This window comes from Dendroctonus ponderosae, unplaced genomic scaffold, assembly GCF_020466585.1.
Source record: "Dendroctonus ponderosae isolate FM_Combo_2020 unplaced genomic scaffold, Dpon_F_20191213v2 Dpon_F_20191213_1, whole genome shotgun sequence".
Taxonomy (NCBI): domain Eukaryota; kingdom Metazoa; phylum Arthropoda; class Insecta; order Coleoptera; family Curculionidae; genus Dendroctonus; species Dendroctonus ponderosae.
Window position 1 is genome coordinate 16,225,880 of NW_026017110.1, and position 17,327 is coordinate 16,243,206.

At 31.7% G+C, this 17,327-nt stretch overlaps 3 protein-coding genes and 1 long non-coding RNA gene across 7 annotated transcripts in view; 2 read left to right on the forward strand and 2 right to left on the reverse strand.

Moving 5' to 3' along the window:
• LOC125502603 overlaps window positions 1-718 on the reverse strand; it is a 1,602-nt gene extending 884 nt beyond the window's left edge. For both annotated transcript variants that reach the window (XR_007280371.1, XR_007280372.1), the window contains exon 1: window positions 32-718. This is a non-coding gene — a long non-coding RNA (uncharacterized LOC125502603). The remainder of the gene's footprint in view (window positions 1-31) is intronic.
• An 80-nt stretch (window positions 719-798) lies between these two features.
• On the forward strand, window positions 799-2,040 carry LOC125502602. Its single transcript, XM_048661315.1, has 3 exons — window positions 799-990; window positions 1,129-1,272; window positions 1,394-2,040. Exons 1-3 carry the CDS (start codon window positions 939-941, stop codon window positions 1,642-1,644), a joined length of 447 nt encoding a protein of 148 aa, XP_048517272.1. The 5' UTR covers window positions 799-938; the 3' UTR covers window positions 1,645-2,040.
• Window positions 2,041-2,632: 592 nt separating this feature from the next.
• LOC109543377 (cAMP-dependent protein kinase catalytic subunit 1) lies at window positions 2,633-5,392 on the reverse strand. The gene is made up of 6 exons (XM_019913064.2): window positions 5,083-5,392; window positions 4,612-4,762; window positions 4,359-4,519; window positions 3,926-4,032; window positions 3,599-3,839; window positions 2,633-2,889 (listed from the first exon to the last, which is right to left on the reverse strand). The coding sequence occupies exons 1-6, from the start codon at window positions 5,259-5,261 to the stop codon at window positions 2,658-2,660; spliced, it is 1,071 nt and encodes a 356-aa protein (XP_019768623.2). The 5' UTR covers window positions 5,262-5,392; the 3' UTR covers window positions 2,633-2,657.
• A 4,643-nt stretch (window positions 5,393-10,035) lies between these two features.
• On the forward strand, window positions 10,036-17,023 carry LOC109543380 (leucine-rich repeat-containing protein 40). 3 transcript variants are annotated; one of them, XM_019913067.2, is made up of 5 exons: window positions 10,036-10,239; window positions 11,657-11,819; window positions 15,408-15,551; window positions 15,642-15,809; window positions 15,898-17,023. In XM_019913067.2, exons 2-5 carry the CDS (start codon window positions 11,657-11,659, stop codon window positions 16,059-16,061), a joined length of 639 nt encoding a protein of 212 aa, XP_019768626.1. In that variant the 5' UTR covers window positions 10,036-10,239; the 3' UTR covers window positions 16,062-17,023. The 3 variants fall into 3 exon arrangements, with proteins under 3 accessions (XP_019768626.1, XP_048517275.1, XP_048517276.1); XM_048661318.1 differs by lacking the exon at window positions 10,036-10,239 and adding an exon at window positions 10,902-11,005; XM_048661319.1 differs by lacking the exons at window positions 10,036-10,239; window positions 11,657-11,819 and adding an exon at window positions 14,375-14,467.
• Window positions 17,024-17,327: the final 304 nt, after the last annotated feature.

Consider the following 17,327-nt stretch of genomic DNA (forward strand, 5'->3'; position numbering starts at 1 on the left):
TATTGAAAAGGCTACTCTGTGAGAAACTCACCTGATGTTGATTTTTACACTAACACGAAATCACTGATAATTGCTGCTCTAATGCGAATTTGAACTAACAGTACGGCCCGTGATTTCACCCTTATTTATTGACAGATTCACACCCCCAGGTTGGGTGGAGTTTGAGTCAAATTTTCCCCAAATTCTCCGCGTAGGGAGGAGCTTGTAATCAGCTCAAGCCCTGAGTTCTACGAATTTGAGAAAGTTCTCGTTGGGCGGTAGAACGACGTACTTGAATAGGATGATCGGAATTTGGGTCAGCTTTTGTACATAAAAATCTTCCCTTTGAAACGGTCCTCAATAGTTCCGCATGATGTCCTACCGCTACTGTACATGTCAACCTTTATCTGCACGGCTTCTATGTCCACTTTGGTGGTCGTTTAGAATTTATTGGTTTCGTTATTTACTTACGTCTTACATTACTAAAACTAGTTAAGCAGGAAGACCAACCATCAGTAATTCTCTATTATCGTAAAATTGGGATACTTAATTCAAGTCAGTCCATCGACTTTCTTAATCTTTTTTGTACATCAAACGCTTGACACTGGTTTAGAAAAGCTTTACATTAGCGTTTTCTGGTTTAATTAATCGATTTTTCTATGATTTTTGCCCTCCTATGGATCTAATTTTTAGCTGAATGAATGAATGACTTTAGTTAAAGTGGTTGAAAAATACGTAAATACTTAATCTCACTGCTCAGTCTTAAATTTACTGTCTTATCGAACTTAATTCACTTCAAGTGAATAGGTGTGTTTCAAGAGTATTTAATTTTCCAAAGTGGGTTCATGAACAACACTTGTATATCCATCGTTCACTAGAAATCAATTAATGATGTTTATTTAATATTAGTTTGGTATAAACACTGGTCGCAAAATAAGGTTTCAATAGTCCTCAACATAATGATGCATTGGTGTTTTAAGCTCGTTATCTTTACCCAAGTTAATTTAATCCGTAAGTATTCCATTTTGTATGAGAAAATTAAATTTAAATCCAAATGCTGCAACGGACTTTATCCTAATTAATTATTTGCCAAAAAAGAACTATCGATTTGATTGGATTTCCAATATTTTCATGTTTCGTTTTTAATAGAATCTCAAGCTTCCCCGGAGTCTTGCTATTTCTGCACGGGAACACCACAATGTGAAAACCCGATAGACTATGATGAAGTTTCACCAAGGGCATGTTTGGACGGAAGTGTGTGCCTTAAATACACCAGTTCCTACCAAAATATCAGTAAGTGCGATTTTGCAGTTGTATTTGTCAAGGTTTTGCTGCTTTCTGTGCGAGTATGGATTCAAATTTTAAATATCTAGCTGATCACTTGTTGCTTATTGATTGATACATGTATTTTTAGGAAACCATGAAGGTTTGCAGACAGTAACATATCGGCAATGTTTTAAGCCAGAGCTCCTAGATGAGTCAATATGCACTTTCGTTAAGAAATCAGAAGAAAACGAACTTCTCCAGCTGAATTACACTTTAACCAAGTTTGATTGTAGTGTTTGTCATGCCACAAATTGTAACTTATCTGCAAGCAATATCAGCACATTTTTGGCTTGGATTGTCATTATGTGTTTATTTTTAAATGTCTTATCATGGATTTGATTAGAACAAGATATTAGTGATCTTGGGCACTCAGCCGGTTTTAAATCCATTGAAGTAATTAATGAGAGGAAAACAGTACGTACTTGTAATCTTGTTATTACAAACTGATATTTTTAAAATGTTAAAAACTTCATTAAACTGATTACTTTTAGGTAACACGTAATTAAATTGGCTTTTCCTAAATTAATAAGTCTAGTAAAAAATATATTTATTGCACCACTAACTTGTGACTAGTTCAACGGAGACTGATCAAAACGTAATGTTAGGCTTTACCTTTGCTTTTGAGACAAAAAATTGCACTATTCATTTTTGTTCGATTAATACTTAGGTATTACTTAAGCTTAGCGATTATTAAATAGCACTGTTTTTTTTTTCAAATAGAAAATTTCAGTTTCACAATTTTCTTATTCAGGGTGGCTCGCCAGTTTAAAGTTTTGTGCCCAAACTTTGGGACACATTTGCAGGTAGTATGCTACTAACGACTTTTCTGAAATGCTCAAACCAAAAGATGATTTTCGGTTTCTATTTTCGTAAAAACGAAAACAATTATTTGAGCTCGCCAAAGTACTAAAGAATTAATTTAATTCAGACTTCTTAAAGCCGCTTTTGGTTGGAAGCGAATTAAGAACAAATTATACCTATATTTTATAGTTAGAAAAACCATGAAATTATATTTAGGATACATTTTTTCTGGGTTTAAGTAGACATCAATTATTCACAAAGCTGCGTGTTTCAATTTGCAAATTATTACAAAAATGCCAATTTCGTCGGCATGAATATTCAGTGCATAAGTAAAGCGTTTTAAATATATCTTTCACGATTATTTCAAGTTTCCAATTAGATGTTGAAGTACTGTTATATGCATACTTATGAAGCACGTCATATATTTATGACTGACTAACTAAGCAATTTATTTAATCTGATTTCCGCATAAACTCGACCTATTTTTTAAAGTTTTGGTAAAAAACACATACAAAAACAACAAAAATTTGCCCAACAATTTGGCCATTTACTTATGGAGCAGTTATAAAAATTTCATCAAATTCTTTAGCAAATTCGTCGACTGGTCGTTTTTTAACCACTAACGATTCAGCTACAGGTTCAAAATATTTGGTGTCGGTTTCATCCTCAACTTTAGGAATATACGAAGGCACCAATTTCTTCGAGAGCAGTTGATCGAAATCTGTGTTTTTAAACCAATCGTGTCCTTTAATGTCTTTGACTCCGTTTTTTAACAAACCGTATCTAAAAATGGAATATTCGCATTATTTAAGTCAATGTTAGCAACACGACAAAAAAGATTTAGAAAATAAACTGAAATGAATCGAGAAACATTGCTAAAAATAAAAGAAATTTCGGAAATTCGGAAAAAAAAGTGAAATTCTAGCTGATATGGTGGAGCGAATTTAATATGAACGAAAAACTAGTGACACATTTCATACAAAAAATAAAAAAATTTTAAATCCTTCCAGTTCAAGTTTTACGCAAATTTAAACAGCACATATTCTTAAATCTCAAATTGAATAGTGAAAAGCTTTATATTGATAGCTTTATTCTGAATCATCTGGCGATTGTTTGGTGTCTGAATAGCGGTACAGATATTTTATAACATAATTATGCAGATTTAATCACTTTGAGTTTAATTACTGAACTTCTCAATATATTTGAAAGAATATTTATTCAAGATTTCTTGCTGGATAATAAAACTTTGAGAAACCGATAATCATTGGAAATGCGGCATACACTTTGCCATTCTGGACTAATTGGCAAATCCTGATATAATGAAAATGGCGGTGACATCAGTGAAGCGAAATATGTATGCAATTTAAAGTAATCGTAAAAAATTCGTCGTTTTCTATAGCTTACAAAACATTATTTTTATTTATTTCGTTTTTTAAATATTTCAGGTCATTATGAGTTTCGAGATTTATTTTTAGAACGTTCAATAATTCACCTTTTAGATCGATCCACTATAAGTATATTATTGAGAAGGTCTTTCAAAGGTTTTGAAAAAAATGCTGGAAATGTAAATTTTCCTGCAACGATTTTTTCATACAATCGCATGGGGTCTTTAGCGTAAAATGGTGCATATCCAGCATTCATTTCGAACAATAACACCCCATATGACCAATAATCAACGGACTTATTGTAGCCTTGACTCAATATGATTTCGGGTGCCAAATATTCAGGAGTACCTAAAATAGTACTTTAGAAAATTTTATTGCTTATTTTAAATTTTTTGCGATTTCTGAATCTCTGATTGGTTAGGACATTAAATTACCGCATAATGTGTATGTTCTGGTGTTGTCGATTTTCTTGCAAAATCCCAAATCGGTCACACGCAAATATCCCTGAAGATCAAGTAATATGTTTTCGGGCTTCAAATCCCTGAAAAGGTTAGGATGCAAAATTTCCACAAATTCAGATAGGTATTTCACCAGATAAACTAATTGATTTTCACCAGTCTGAATTGTTCTAAAAAATTATTATATCTGATGGCCGTACAACCTCATCGCGTTATGTATGCTTGGACTCGATTTGTTGCTCAAGTAAAAAATACTGGGAAAAGTGAATCCAATTGATTCTCGATTACAATCAATTATTTGATGTAAATCACGAATTCGAGTATTTTATTGAAGCATCTCTATAAGTGTTTTAGATTTCCACAGCATCTTTCGTTGGTACTCAGCCAGTTTAATAAAGTGATCATGTACCTATAAATTACCCCAAGATGGTGCAGATATTCAAAAGCTAAAATAACTTGGGCGCCATAGAATTTCGACATGGACTCGTCAAATTTTTTCTGCTCCCGCAAATGGGTAAACATGTCGCCTCCATTTGCAAACGACATGCAAATTCCTACGTAGACGTTATCCTGAAGAAGCCAAATATTAGCTTTTCAGGCCTTAATTTCAAAAAAGCTCTAACAAGCTATTGGAGCAACTAATATGTCTAGAATTATCCTACCATGAAGAATCCATGCATGTCAATAAAAAATGGAAATTTTAAATTCTTCATTAACTTAATTTCTGCTCCAGTATGTACTAGCTGTCTGGTCTTGATTATGTTCGACTTTTCCATCAGTTTTAAGGCATATATCTTTTTATCCCTTTTGTCTCTGAAAGGTAATTAAATTATATACCACAGCTTCTTCAAGTTTTACAAATTAATAAGTTAATTATTGTTTTTTATTTGTCCTTTCTTTCTTTAAATTGTTTACTTAATTCTCATATTGTTAGTTAATTAGAAGTAAACAGCTGAAGCAGTGTTAGAGAATTACATTAAAGTTAAAATTATTGAGGACGGATAGCACATGAAAAGTGCCAGTTGCTGCTTAAGAAATCAATGATTTAACGCATAGTAGCTTATAAAAAATAGCTCTCCAATTCAGGGTAATTCTATTAAAACTCACTGATCTTAGTAGTTTTTACCGTCTACCTGCAGAGCACTACCATGCCAAAGGATCCAGCTCCCAACGTTTTCATCAAATCAAAATCATCCAGCGCACAATTCTGCTTTATGTCCTGGTGAAGCTTTGCCTCAAATTCCCTTTTCGATCTTCGCAAAAATTGATCGAAATACGAATAGTGCTTCTGTAGCTTTTCGTCTACCGCCATTCCAAAGATTCAACTTTTTTATTTGAGTTTAAAGCAAATATGATTTTTTTTTCTTGTATCGGACTTGACAAATATTTTTAACGAAAATGAATAGCGAAAAACGTCTAAATTGACAATACAAAGATTTTAATAGTCAGCCTCACTGTTTAATAATTTTGTAATGCGGTATTTTCAAATACCCATATTTAAAAGGGCAAAATTTGGCAAGTGAAAGAGTAGGCTTGCAGAAGTTCTTTTGCAATGGGTTTTTGCTTTGGTCAGTTGAGTTCATTCTGTTTAGTCCGAATTTTTATCTGTTTTTCATTTACTAGTAAAATTCATATGAATTGTAATCAAGTGGATTTGAAAAGGAAAAATTTACTGTAAGAGCGACTGACTATTTTCGCATCGCCCTTAACAGTTTTGCAAAATTTTGAAATGATAAACTTTGATCTCCTGAAAAAACGATTGCTCAATTTATTAATCCGCTACATTGTGTTTTCGAAGCATTTTCTCCATGTTTTCTCTCTAGTGTTGATTGACTTTTAAGCAACATTGATGTCTGATACATTGAACCTTATAAATATATATTTTCTTTATGTACACTGCTTTGTCAGCCTCCAATGGCGTGTTTCCTCAAATTGAAATAGCGGTCAGCATATAGAATATAAGTGGCTAGTGGCATGTACCAAGTTAAACAACCCAACATTTTTTACTTTCATGTGTGAATATTTGGCGGCAGATCAACATAAAATTAGAACCAGGAAAATTCGGGTTTAACAAAGGAGAACTTCCGAAATAGATATGACTTCTAAAATTGCTGTCAGCCGTTTTATTTGGACGGGCAAGTAGTCAAAAATTATTTGGGAATGTCCGAAATTATTCCAGGTTGCTAGTCCGATTAGAGTTTAAAAGTAGTTGAGATTTTAATGAATTGGAAAATTTTTTGAGAAAAAGCTTTATAGCTTTTTGTATATGCGGTGATAAAAAGACTAAAATTTGCTTAATTATGTTTATGAGAACAATTAAGTTTTCCTTGTAAAAGTCAATACTTTATTTACGTACATTTATCAATATCTTAGATGGCCAAATAAAGATTGAATTTCCAAAAATCTGCTGTTGCTGAATTTCCAAAAAAATTTATTGCCTTGAACAAAAATCCCAGACAGTGTTGAATATGTAATTTGCTATTGAAACTATAGATTTAATCATACATTAAAAACTGACAAAACGGATTCTTAGTTTATTACATATGTTATATAATTCCAAAAAACTTCTCTTTAGCAAAGCTGGTGCACCGTTTATGCTTATTATTGTTAGATATTTTATATTTTATGCTAGTTAGTGTTCACTTGTGTTAGTTATTCATGTTAAAACTTAATATATACCTACATATGTATGCAGTTATAACTGTTTTATCAAACGAGTGAAGATTTCGCCGTTAAAACTGGTTTGTTTTGCTTTTGATTCTTTCAGAGCATCTATTGCGTTTTCATTGTTCCTAATAATTCTCATTTTCTATTTCGTTCTGTCTGAATATTTATAATATTTTCAAGTTTTATCATTTTATTCTTCATCTACTTCTCGATGGTAAAGCTATGCTATGAAAAATGGTTAGTGTAAAAACCGAACTGTATAAACTATAAAAATAGTAGCAATAATTTTGTGTTTAAATTTGATTCTATTTTCAAACTTTCAGGTTGCTCATTTTTTGGTTGCAAAAATTGACATTCTCGTAAATTCATTAATTTAAAATTAAACATTCTAATTCGATTTTGCCAATAAAATTAAGTAGATACACTTTTGTATCATAATATCATAATGCTAGTGAGATTCGAAATGAAATTTTATTAGGGCACTTTCCATTCGTTATGGCGAAAACTTTAATTGTCTGAAATAAGCGGTAATTTATTATTCAAATTTTTTTTTTCAAAAAGAAAATTCTCCTTATTCTCCTCTAAAACCTTCGGTTTCTAAAATTCAATTTTGTTGGCAATTTTTATTAATTTTACATTTTCAACTATTAATAATAGTGAAATGAGTTGCGTATATTTTTATTGCAACTGTAGAAATGTACATTTAGAAAACCGTAATGTTTATTATTATATTTTTAATTTTGTAATTGAGAAATATCAAGACATATTAATAGTAAAACAGACAACGTGTTTTCCAAATGCGTTCTCAATTTCTAGGTGCAGTGCGTTCCAATGTTTACAGTACATCCCATAAACGTGTTTGTGTATGTTTAGATTCAGATATACAGAGTGCTCAAAATTTCACCGTTGTCGGTGTATCGATACTTTTAGGTTTGAGCTGAAAGTGGTCATTTTAAAATCATGTCAAATTATAAGATTTTTAAAATGTTCTTGTTCAATTTTAGACATTAAATTTAATTGAGTTTCGCACATTTTTACCTGAAAAGTAGATAATAATAATGTAGCTGAAATGCGACTCTAATTATAATTCATTATGATTCGTTCGGTTGATGAGTGATTTATTGTTAGTTTTAAGTACGCGACTGATAGTATATGTAATAAATTTATGAACTCGTTAGATTGTATTTGATTTGGCGCATTTGCTCAACACCTTGCCATCGGAACAAAGGAAGTCTGGTTATTACGATAGGTAATCCTTGCCAAAAACTTTTGAAATATGATTTTGTAGTATTTACGTGGAAATGGTAGAATGTCGAATATTCTAATGCTTTAATTTTAGCCAAAAGTATTATAGCCGATTTCTATCTACATCTAATGCGCAGCAAGAAAATGTTCCATATGTTTTAATTCACTGAGTAGTAGCAACATTTTTCCATCTGATTAGAGCGGGTTTTGGTTAAATTGTAATTGGATGATTTGATCTGAAATTGTTCTTACAATTATTATAATTATATCTATATTAGAGAAATTGGCGTTCTGGATTGGCTGCATTTGCCTTTAAAGCATATAAAAGTCTATTTGAAAAATATTTAAAACAGCATATTACCGTCTTCATTTATTGATAAAAAAAATTACTGAATGTTCTGAAGCTTTCGTGTTACTAAAAGCTGCGCTAATGAAACCATGAGCGCCGATGCAGGAAAACGTGTCGGAATCAAAACACATCCTGGCCACTGATATAACAACGGAAAAACAGAAATAGAAAACCAAATATCTTTTTTGACCTCGTAGAAGCTGCGTTTTACCCGTGGCATTAAGTCTACATCCTCAGTTTATTTTTGGAAAGCCATACTGGCAATAAATTGAGAAGCTGTATTATAAACTGAGCACGGTAGCAATCAAATAAACAAACCGACTTTGCATTTCAAAAGTTGGGCCAATCGCAAACGACATGTAGTTGAATGGTTTATACATGCATACTTTGTTTATATTGATACATATTTTTTTCTATTTAAATAATCAGCACGTGGATGCTTTAAGAGTATTTGAAAATTGTTTCTACGTACTTACCTGTTTGAACATCCACGGTTTTGATTAATTGCCATGCATTTTATTGCTTCAAAAAGACAATTTTTTTGGCTGCCATAGTCAAAGTGGATATAAATAACAAAAATAATTTATTTTCATTTAATTGAGATTTTTAAATACTTGATATTTTATTATTGAATGTTCCCACATGTTTTAAAAGAAACGTTTGAAGGAAAGGGAAAACTGCAGAAATGCATTCTGTATTTATGTGGATTATTTTCAAGCGTGATTATTTAAAGTGGAGATCTTGTAAAATAATTCCAGGTTGGATCCCAGACTGCTAAGCAATTGAAATTTTGTTTGCCTCAACAAAACACAGGCTTCCGAATTTTTTTGTTAAAATCTTCGAAAAATCCTGCAAACATCAATCCTTTTCCAGATTGAAACATGACAATAAATCAGCATGGAAAATGCTTCTTAAATAATTGCAAAGCCGGACTAATAATAATTTTCACAGCACATTTCGGTCTAAGGAAAATTTCCTCTGGCAAAAACACTGCGCATTTGGTATAAGGCGTTTACCTGACCTGAATCAAAAGGTTTTCGCAGAAAATCTTGGAGTCTGGCCAGCTTCATTCTAAAAATATTCTTTTACGTCTGTTATTGGTGTTAACGGGTGCCAGGCTGTTGTCGGAACTTTTTACGAAAATCTGTATTTTGTTCATGTGATTTTTGCATTTTCGCAAATAAGGGTCTTTGTTTTTGAACAAAGAAAATAAAATATAAATTTCAGGGTTAAAGCACTTTGATTTCAATTACTTTAGTGTCAAATTATAAATTATATTTCCTTATACAGCTTCAATTTTTCCTGAAGGTCAAAAATGGCTTAATTACACATTTTGGAAAAATACTAAAAGGTTTTTATTCTTGAGATGATCGGAAGGATAGTTTTAGGGCCTTTACATATCGGAAGTGCCTAGTTACTGGAACAAGAAGACGAAGTTATTATTGAAAATTGTCTTGCAAGTGTAAAATATACAATCCATATGCAAATGATATCAACATTAATTAAATAATAATAGCTCTAAGTACTCTCAGCACTGGTAATTAAGGTAAATTACAACATTTAAGATTTTATAGTTAATTCGAAAAAAATATATCTATCTGGAACCGATTGTTGATAAACCATGATATTAATGACCTGCTAAAATCCAAACAGTATTGTCATAAATAGCATAAATGAATCTCAAAGTACAGTGCGAAAACAAAACGGAAAATCCACAGAAGCGCAGCGCATGAAAGGTTCTACGCACCATCTGCTTTAGCGGATCGGGGGTATTGGTCAGGATTTGAAAACAAAGAACGATCGTGCCGTCGCGTATAAAACGGCGTCGCGGTGCCCGAACCAAAACATTTGAGCGTCGCGCACTCGAAAGTGATTTCAAAGGTGTTCAGATTTAGTTTTGTCTGGCTTAAGACAATAGAAATTTGGGTTTCAGTTCTGCATTAATTGTGCTCAAGACATTCGATTTTAACTGGAAACAGTGCCCAAGTCTCAGGATTAGTTAGCGAACAAGACAATCAACAAATTCAAGGTGCGTGCTTGTGATGGTGTTCTGCTTTGTTAATATTGCAATTAAATGTGTGTTATATAGTTTTTTGCTTAAAAATTGATTTTAAACCGGAAATGAAAGGATATATTGAGGACAGTCCCTGTTTCGGTTAAAACCATCACTTACTCAACCTGCAGCCTTTTTAAATTAAATTATTTTCCCGTTTTTTTAAATAATTTTTGTTACCGATATTTTCCTTTTCTGCTTTCCACAGATATCACTACTTTCTAACATCGCAGCTGTTCCAGTGTGGTTTTGCTTGTAATTTAAAAGAAAAATGTGACTGTCCATGCGCGATCAAGTCTAAACTCTACATATATACACTTTCCAACCTACAGAATTAAATACATAAATTAGCTTTTGCCTATTTTGTATTCGATATTAAAATCAAACGCAAATTGAAATCGAAGATCATAAAAATTTAATCTCGCTAAAACTTTTATCTTAATTACAGTCTTGCGACTTTTAAATTGAATATCTGATGTCCTAGATCTGATGGAATACACGAGACGATGTTTGTAAACAGAGATGCTTTCTGAAATCTTATTTATTTGAATGTTTTATTCAAAATTATTAAAATATCCGTTTTTATTTACATGATATTTAGTTTGAAGCTTATTAAATAAAATATATTTTTAGCTGTTGATTTTTCAAAACATAATGCTGGTCTTTTCCTGGAAAGCCAGGAGTCACTAAACCAACAGGATTTTCTAATGTCAATAACACCTGTTGCTAATTAATACAACAGGTGGGTAAATAGGTGTTTGCCATTAATTGTGTTGTAACAATGAACTCTTTTAATGCGGATTAATATCCTGAAGTTCGCAAAACTGCTGATATAAATATATTTTCAATACATATAAATTTATGAAATATAATCCGTATTTTTCTGTCAATTTGCTGCAAATGTTAATTAATTTTTCATTGAGTTTTTGAACGAATATGCGGATATATGAAAGTGTATCTTTTATCTGATACTGACGACAATAGATAATAAAGATTATGTTGAGAGCAACCTCATTTTATTGAACACAGACGAACCTTGTCGGTATGCGGTATTATTACGAAGATTATTGAGGTTTATTAAGTTAATTACTGTATTCTGATCCAATTGATATGGGAACTTCATTTGCTTTGTGTTCCCGTTGCTACCAATGGAACAATTTGCTGATATCATGCAAAGCAAAAATTATCTTTGTGTTCTTTTTGCTCTTAAATGTTATTCTTATTAAACCCACTGAAACCTGCAGGAAAAGTTTGAAAATTTGCAAAAAAATCGTTTGTTGGCAATAAAAAAAACATCCAATTTACTTTCTTCTAGTGTTAATTGCTAAATCTCTCTTTTAAGTCATTAATTGCGAAAGACATTAAATAACAACTAATCATTGCTTTATATTAGATGCGTCCTCCGGCTCAATTTGACGGTCAACTGGCTAATGAAGCTGAGGCTGAACAGCAAGACCCCAGAATGGTAGCTATGATGATTAGTACCAGATTAGCTGGACGAGCTGTAATCCGGGTAGTGGGAAGATGTGAAGAAGCTCAAGAAAATCAAGAATTAGGTAATTTTGAACAGTTTCTATACAAAAGAGCTTGGTAAATACTGGTCTTTTATTGAAAATAATAGCTGCTTTCACTCATATATCACATATGATTGCGTGCGAAACAAAATTGATGCTCAAGACGAAGACTTCTAATTAACCTAGAAAAGTAAAATTTCCAATTACTTGCACTTTTAACAGAAATAACGGGTATTATGGGCCATTGCCGTTTTATAGCATCTAAAACATAATTAAATAGTGCGGAAATGAAATAGAAAGTAAGTGGGTTAATTGCGATTGTACGCATAAAAACATGAATGTATCTACTGAAGTAGCTGTTAGTGTTTACAGGATTCGTCTAAATCATGCAGTTTGCTGAAGCTTAACTACCTAGTTTTGTATACCTACACAGAAACCCCAGTTAATCGGCAAAAAATTAAAAGAAAAATAACTCATTATGCTTCAAAAACACATAAAATCCATGATTCATTAACACTTTCCAAGTTATAAGAAAAATCGTCGTCTTTCTTTCATCTCGTATTTAAAACGGTTAATTTGCTTCAATAAAGTCTAGACATTCTCATCAAACCCATTTCAAGTGTTTTTATTTTCACTTTTATTCTGACGAATACCAATTTCAAGGCAACTGACTGTTTTACTCTTATTACCGCCGAAGCTTAATTTAACTATAAATGGTAATGAAAGGCCACTTATTGCGTACATACGTGTAACAAAAACCAGGAAAAGAAAAATTACGCTTCGTTCGGCATTTTCATTGCTTCCTATTTTGCTAGGTGCAATTCCGTTAAACCCATAATGGAAAAAATTATCGAATTTTTAACTACATTTCGTACATTTCAGTTGATGTTTTTAACACATTATGCCTTTCTAATTAAATGAACATAGGAATTTACTTTTAAGTTTCTAATATTGCAAATAATATAATTAAGAATGCAACAAGCAAATGGAAATAAAAGTTGGCTCTAATAGTTATTTTAGTTAAATTTATCGATGTTTTTTTGAGTTGTTAAGAATTTACAGTAAAATCTGTTGGTAATTGTCTCAATATTCTTAAATGAGGGGCATTTGTAGTGTTAATAAGCAAATTTGCCTCAACAGCATTTTAAACTACTTTAAATTTTAAATAAAAATAATTTAAGTCGGAGGTGGAATAACTGCGAAACAAAATAAATTTACTATCGAACGTATTAATTGATTAAGGAGAAAAAGCTACCAATGATTTATGAATATTTGCAAATTAAATAATAATTTTTTTGAATGATTTTATCAGATTTCAGACTTCTTTTCCTAAAATATCCAACTTCATGCTTTACGATTGATAAAGTATATGTATGACAAACTGCGGAGGCCATACACTAAGACAAACCAACAACGAACATACATTTGGACGGTAGCGAATAACACTGTGAAAAACATTGTTTGAGTTTTTATTAATTAAATTAAATAACTTACTTCGCTGTTTGTATCATTTGGCTATCATTAATGGGAATGTAAAGAGTTCGCAAATAGGTTAATCGATCTCAAATAACAAAATATTTACTCAGACGCCAAGCACCATAAATTTTTCCGTTCCCGTCCGGATTTAACAATTTATGGCACGTTACAAAAATATACAATTATTGCCGGGATTCAAAATTCAAATGAAAAATGCATATTTGTACAGTTTTCATCATGATGATTTCATGCAAATTTAATTAATTTTCTGTCAGCATACAAATATGTAAAGTTAAAACTTTGAAGCTTTTGTATCGAAAACTGGAACTTGTCCACTTCGAATGGACTAATGAAAATAGACTTTCCGGATGACACACAGAAATTAATTTTATAGGAAAAAAATCAATCATTTTATCAGAAAATGTGTTCCACTAGGCAATAGACTACAATTCGTTCTACTTAGTTTCGTTTTTAGTTGTTTCAAAATTTAATAAATTAATAATCAATAAATTGAAGTCAAATTGTTTTATTGAGGGCTATATCTATATACTCAAAAAGAAACAAACAGTGCTGGTTTGTGTAGCATTAAAAATGTGCACTTAGGGATAATAAATCAGGTGAATAATTAAATGTAAATTTAAAAAACGAATATATTTATTAGGATCAAAACTAGAAACACTTTTTTTCTAAACATACTGCGTTTTCTCCAAATTGTGTATTTTATTAAATAAGTGCGGAGGACATTTGCGAAATTTCTTGTTGTTGTAATCATCACAAAATATTGCGACGGCATTCAATTAAAATTGTACAGTTGAAAATTCGCTTTCTGCTTTAGAAAATTATAAATAGATTTGAACTACCGGTAATAAGCTATTAACTAAGTTTGGCTACAGTTTCCACTTGTTGTGCCAAAAATGTTCAACTAAAGAGTGAACTACTTTCTTAAAGAAAACTTTAAAAAATTGTATCCTCTCAATACCACATGATTGTGGTAAAAAAGCCGCAAGCTCGATATTCCACTATTACACTGTGAAATTTATATTTTTACATTTTTATAAATTTAGAACACGGAACAGATAGACGGTACTTGCACGTCTCCAAACCTATTTCTAGCACTGGTTGTTGTATCGTGAATCTGAACTAACGGAACATGGCGAACGCTGTTACAAGAGTGATTAATCGTTGTGACGAGGCAAAAGAAAGTGAATGTTTAGGTAAATCTTCCTTGTGGTTCATTATTGACTTTTTGCCTCCGCGGAATTGAAAAAATCCATTAAAATTTGCCTTCCAAAACAAAAAATATACTTTCAGCTTTTTATATAATCTTTTATTAACTCTCGCTGACCATCTGTGAGTCACCTCGTGATTGAATAACCTCGACAGAAGTGTAATTTAAATGGACTTGAATATAAAACACATCACATTGTTTCGTGTTAAACTCCGATGATTGAACGATCTCTTTCAAACATTAGCAAATTTCAGCATTCCAGCAAAAAAAAAATTAGAAAATAATCCCGTCAATTATATTCAGAAGGTATTTGTGACATTTTTTTGCTACATAGTATGATTTGAAAATATACAAGGATGAAAGTGACAGAATACTCCGAATTAGATTAGGTAACTGGACAAGCCAGCTTTTTCATAATAATCCTACTTATCGATCACAATCCTAAAAGAACCAACACAATCCATTTCTTTGTTAAGCTCCCATTTGTTAGCTAGGTTGTGATAGCGTAAACGTTGCTCTACTTATCATTTCCTCAATATGATGAGAGCGAACTAGACAATTAGAACCGTAAAATTTTACAGCCCGTCTGTTAAGTAAAACCTGAGAACAATATTACGCTAACCCAGAAATGAGCGAGTGAATGTTTGCTGGGTGTTTTATCAAACTGTCCTTATGTAATGATGAACATTGGCACACAACTGCGAATTCGCATTACTACATTTTTATTTGCAATTTAAATTACATATCATGGTCTGTTTGGTTAATTAGTTGCAACCAAATTGTAAATTACTCCAGGAACCATGCCATCAAGAAAAATTTTTAATTTTAAAATTAGTTTTACTTAATACTTTTGTATTATTACGCTGAAGTTACTGTCCAGGTTTTGGAATGTTTTGCAATAAATGAATAAGTAATTTCTATTTCAGATCTCTCAAACTGCCAGTTGATGCAAGTTCCAGATGCAGTTTACCATCTTATGCGACACACTGAATTGAAAACTTGTGATCTTAGCGACAATGTGATTACCAAAATTCCTCCTAAGTTTGCTGTTAAATTTAATTTAATTACAGGTAATAATAATTGACTTAGCACCACTTTCACATCCTTTTAACACAATTTGTTTTTAATTGAAATTATATTGATATTGTGTCTTGTTCCAGACTTAAACCTTGCCCATAATCAAATGTCGAAACTTCCAGAGGAGTGTGCCGAAATGGGCAATCTGGAAACTTTGGATATTTCCCACAACAGTTTTATGTCATTGCCAAACTGTTCCTTTAAAATGCCCAAACTAAGAATTCTCAAAGCCAGCGATAATCAAATCATGGGTAAGGGGCCGAAATACTAATGCAATCAGACAATATTTAACTAAGCGATTCAAATAATTATTGCTAAAATATGAACTTTTGCTTATAGATGTAGATGTAGACAACCTGACTGAAGCGCCTTCGTTGGAAAGTGTGGACCTAGAAAGAAATCCACTGGCTCCTCGAATCCACGATCAGCTCTCCAGGATCTCCACTATATTAATCACAATATCGCCAAGGCAAACAGAAGACTGGGAAGACCTCACTATCTAAATTGTGATATATTTAGATATTAGAGTCGTCCATCTTTTAATTATATGCTTGTGATTTAACAATAGTTGAAAGCACTGATTTTATTTGTCTATCGAAATTGCAATCAAATATTTTTCACCATCAATTGGTTGATCGAATTTTTTTACTCAGAATAAAATGTGACTATAAATTTTGATAACATGTTCGCCAATACTTTTATCTATTGTTGAGTAGCAGTACTGACTAAAGTCTTTTGCATCAAACGACACGTTTGTAATCAGATACAAACATTGCTGTTCGATTATTTGTATTTTTGTAATCAGAATCTGTATTTACAGTAGTTCATTTTTGTGATTTCCTATTTAATTCTAGGTGACTTCTACTAATATAGCAAGTACTTAATTTGTAAATATCATTAAATTGGAGGTTGAATGAAACCTTTCTATTTGGAGGATTTTGGGAGGTGTTTGATAGGATCTCCCTCTACGTCCTCTAGCTGCTGATATGTCTTATAAGCAAGAGTTTGCTTTCGTGTGTTCAGACGTAGTTTTGTAATTACAATATTCAGCCAATAAGAAATGTCTGATACTCTTTGCTTGATGTTTTACACTACTTTTTACCAGTTTTTAGATACACTATGTTACATCTTTGTGTATTTAGGTGCACATATAAACATATCGTTTAGAGTACCTACTTAAATATCCAAATGGCACAAAATACTTCTATTTCCATGTATTTCCATGACAATAAGTGTACAAGAATGCATCATCAAAACGCTGTACATATTATAAATATTTACCAGTTGTAAATCAGGAGATTTTTGTAATAAATCAAGACTTCGTCTTGGAAAAGTTAAATAATTTTTAAGAGCAACGTTGACTTTCTCATCTAGTCATATGTAAATGTGATAATAAGTAGGATGAAACCATCCATTTTGTATAGACAATATATAAAGCATGGCAAATAAATCCAATTTTACTAATTATCAGGGTTTTAATTTTTGTTGTTTAAAAACTTGCATCGTTGAGCATATTACCAACTTTTCAGAGCCATTTATTAACATTTCCATATGGTTGTCATATGATGCAGCAAACAATAAAAATTATATTTTATATATTCAAAGTTAATAAAAGTGAGCATTTCTCATCAGTTAAATGTATTCACAAACAACATTAATACTGATTGAAAATGCGTAAAATGAACTCTTTTAATTCGCTCTTTTTTGCGCTACCAATAATAGAGACTTTTATTGCCGATTTTTATTATTTAAATTTGGTACATGGGAAC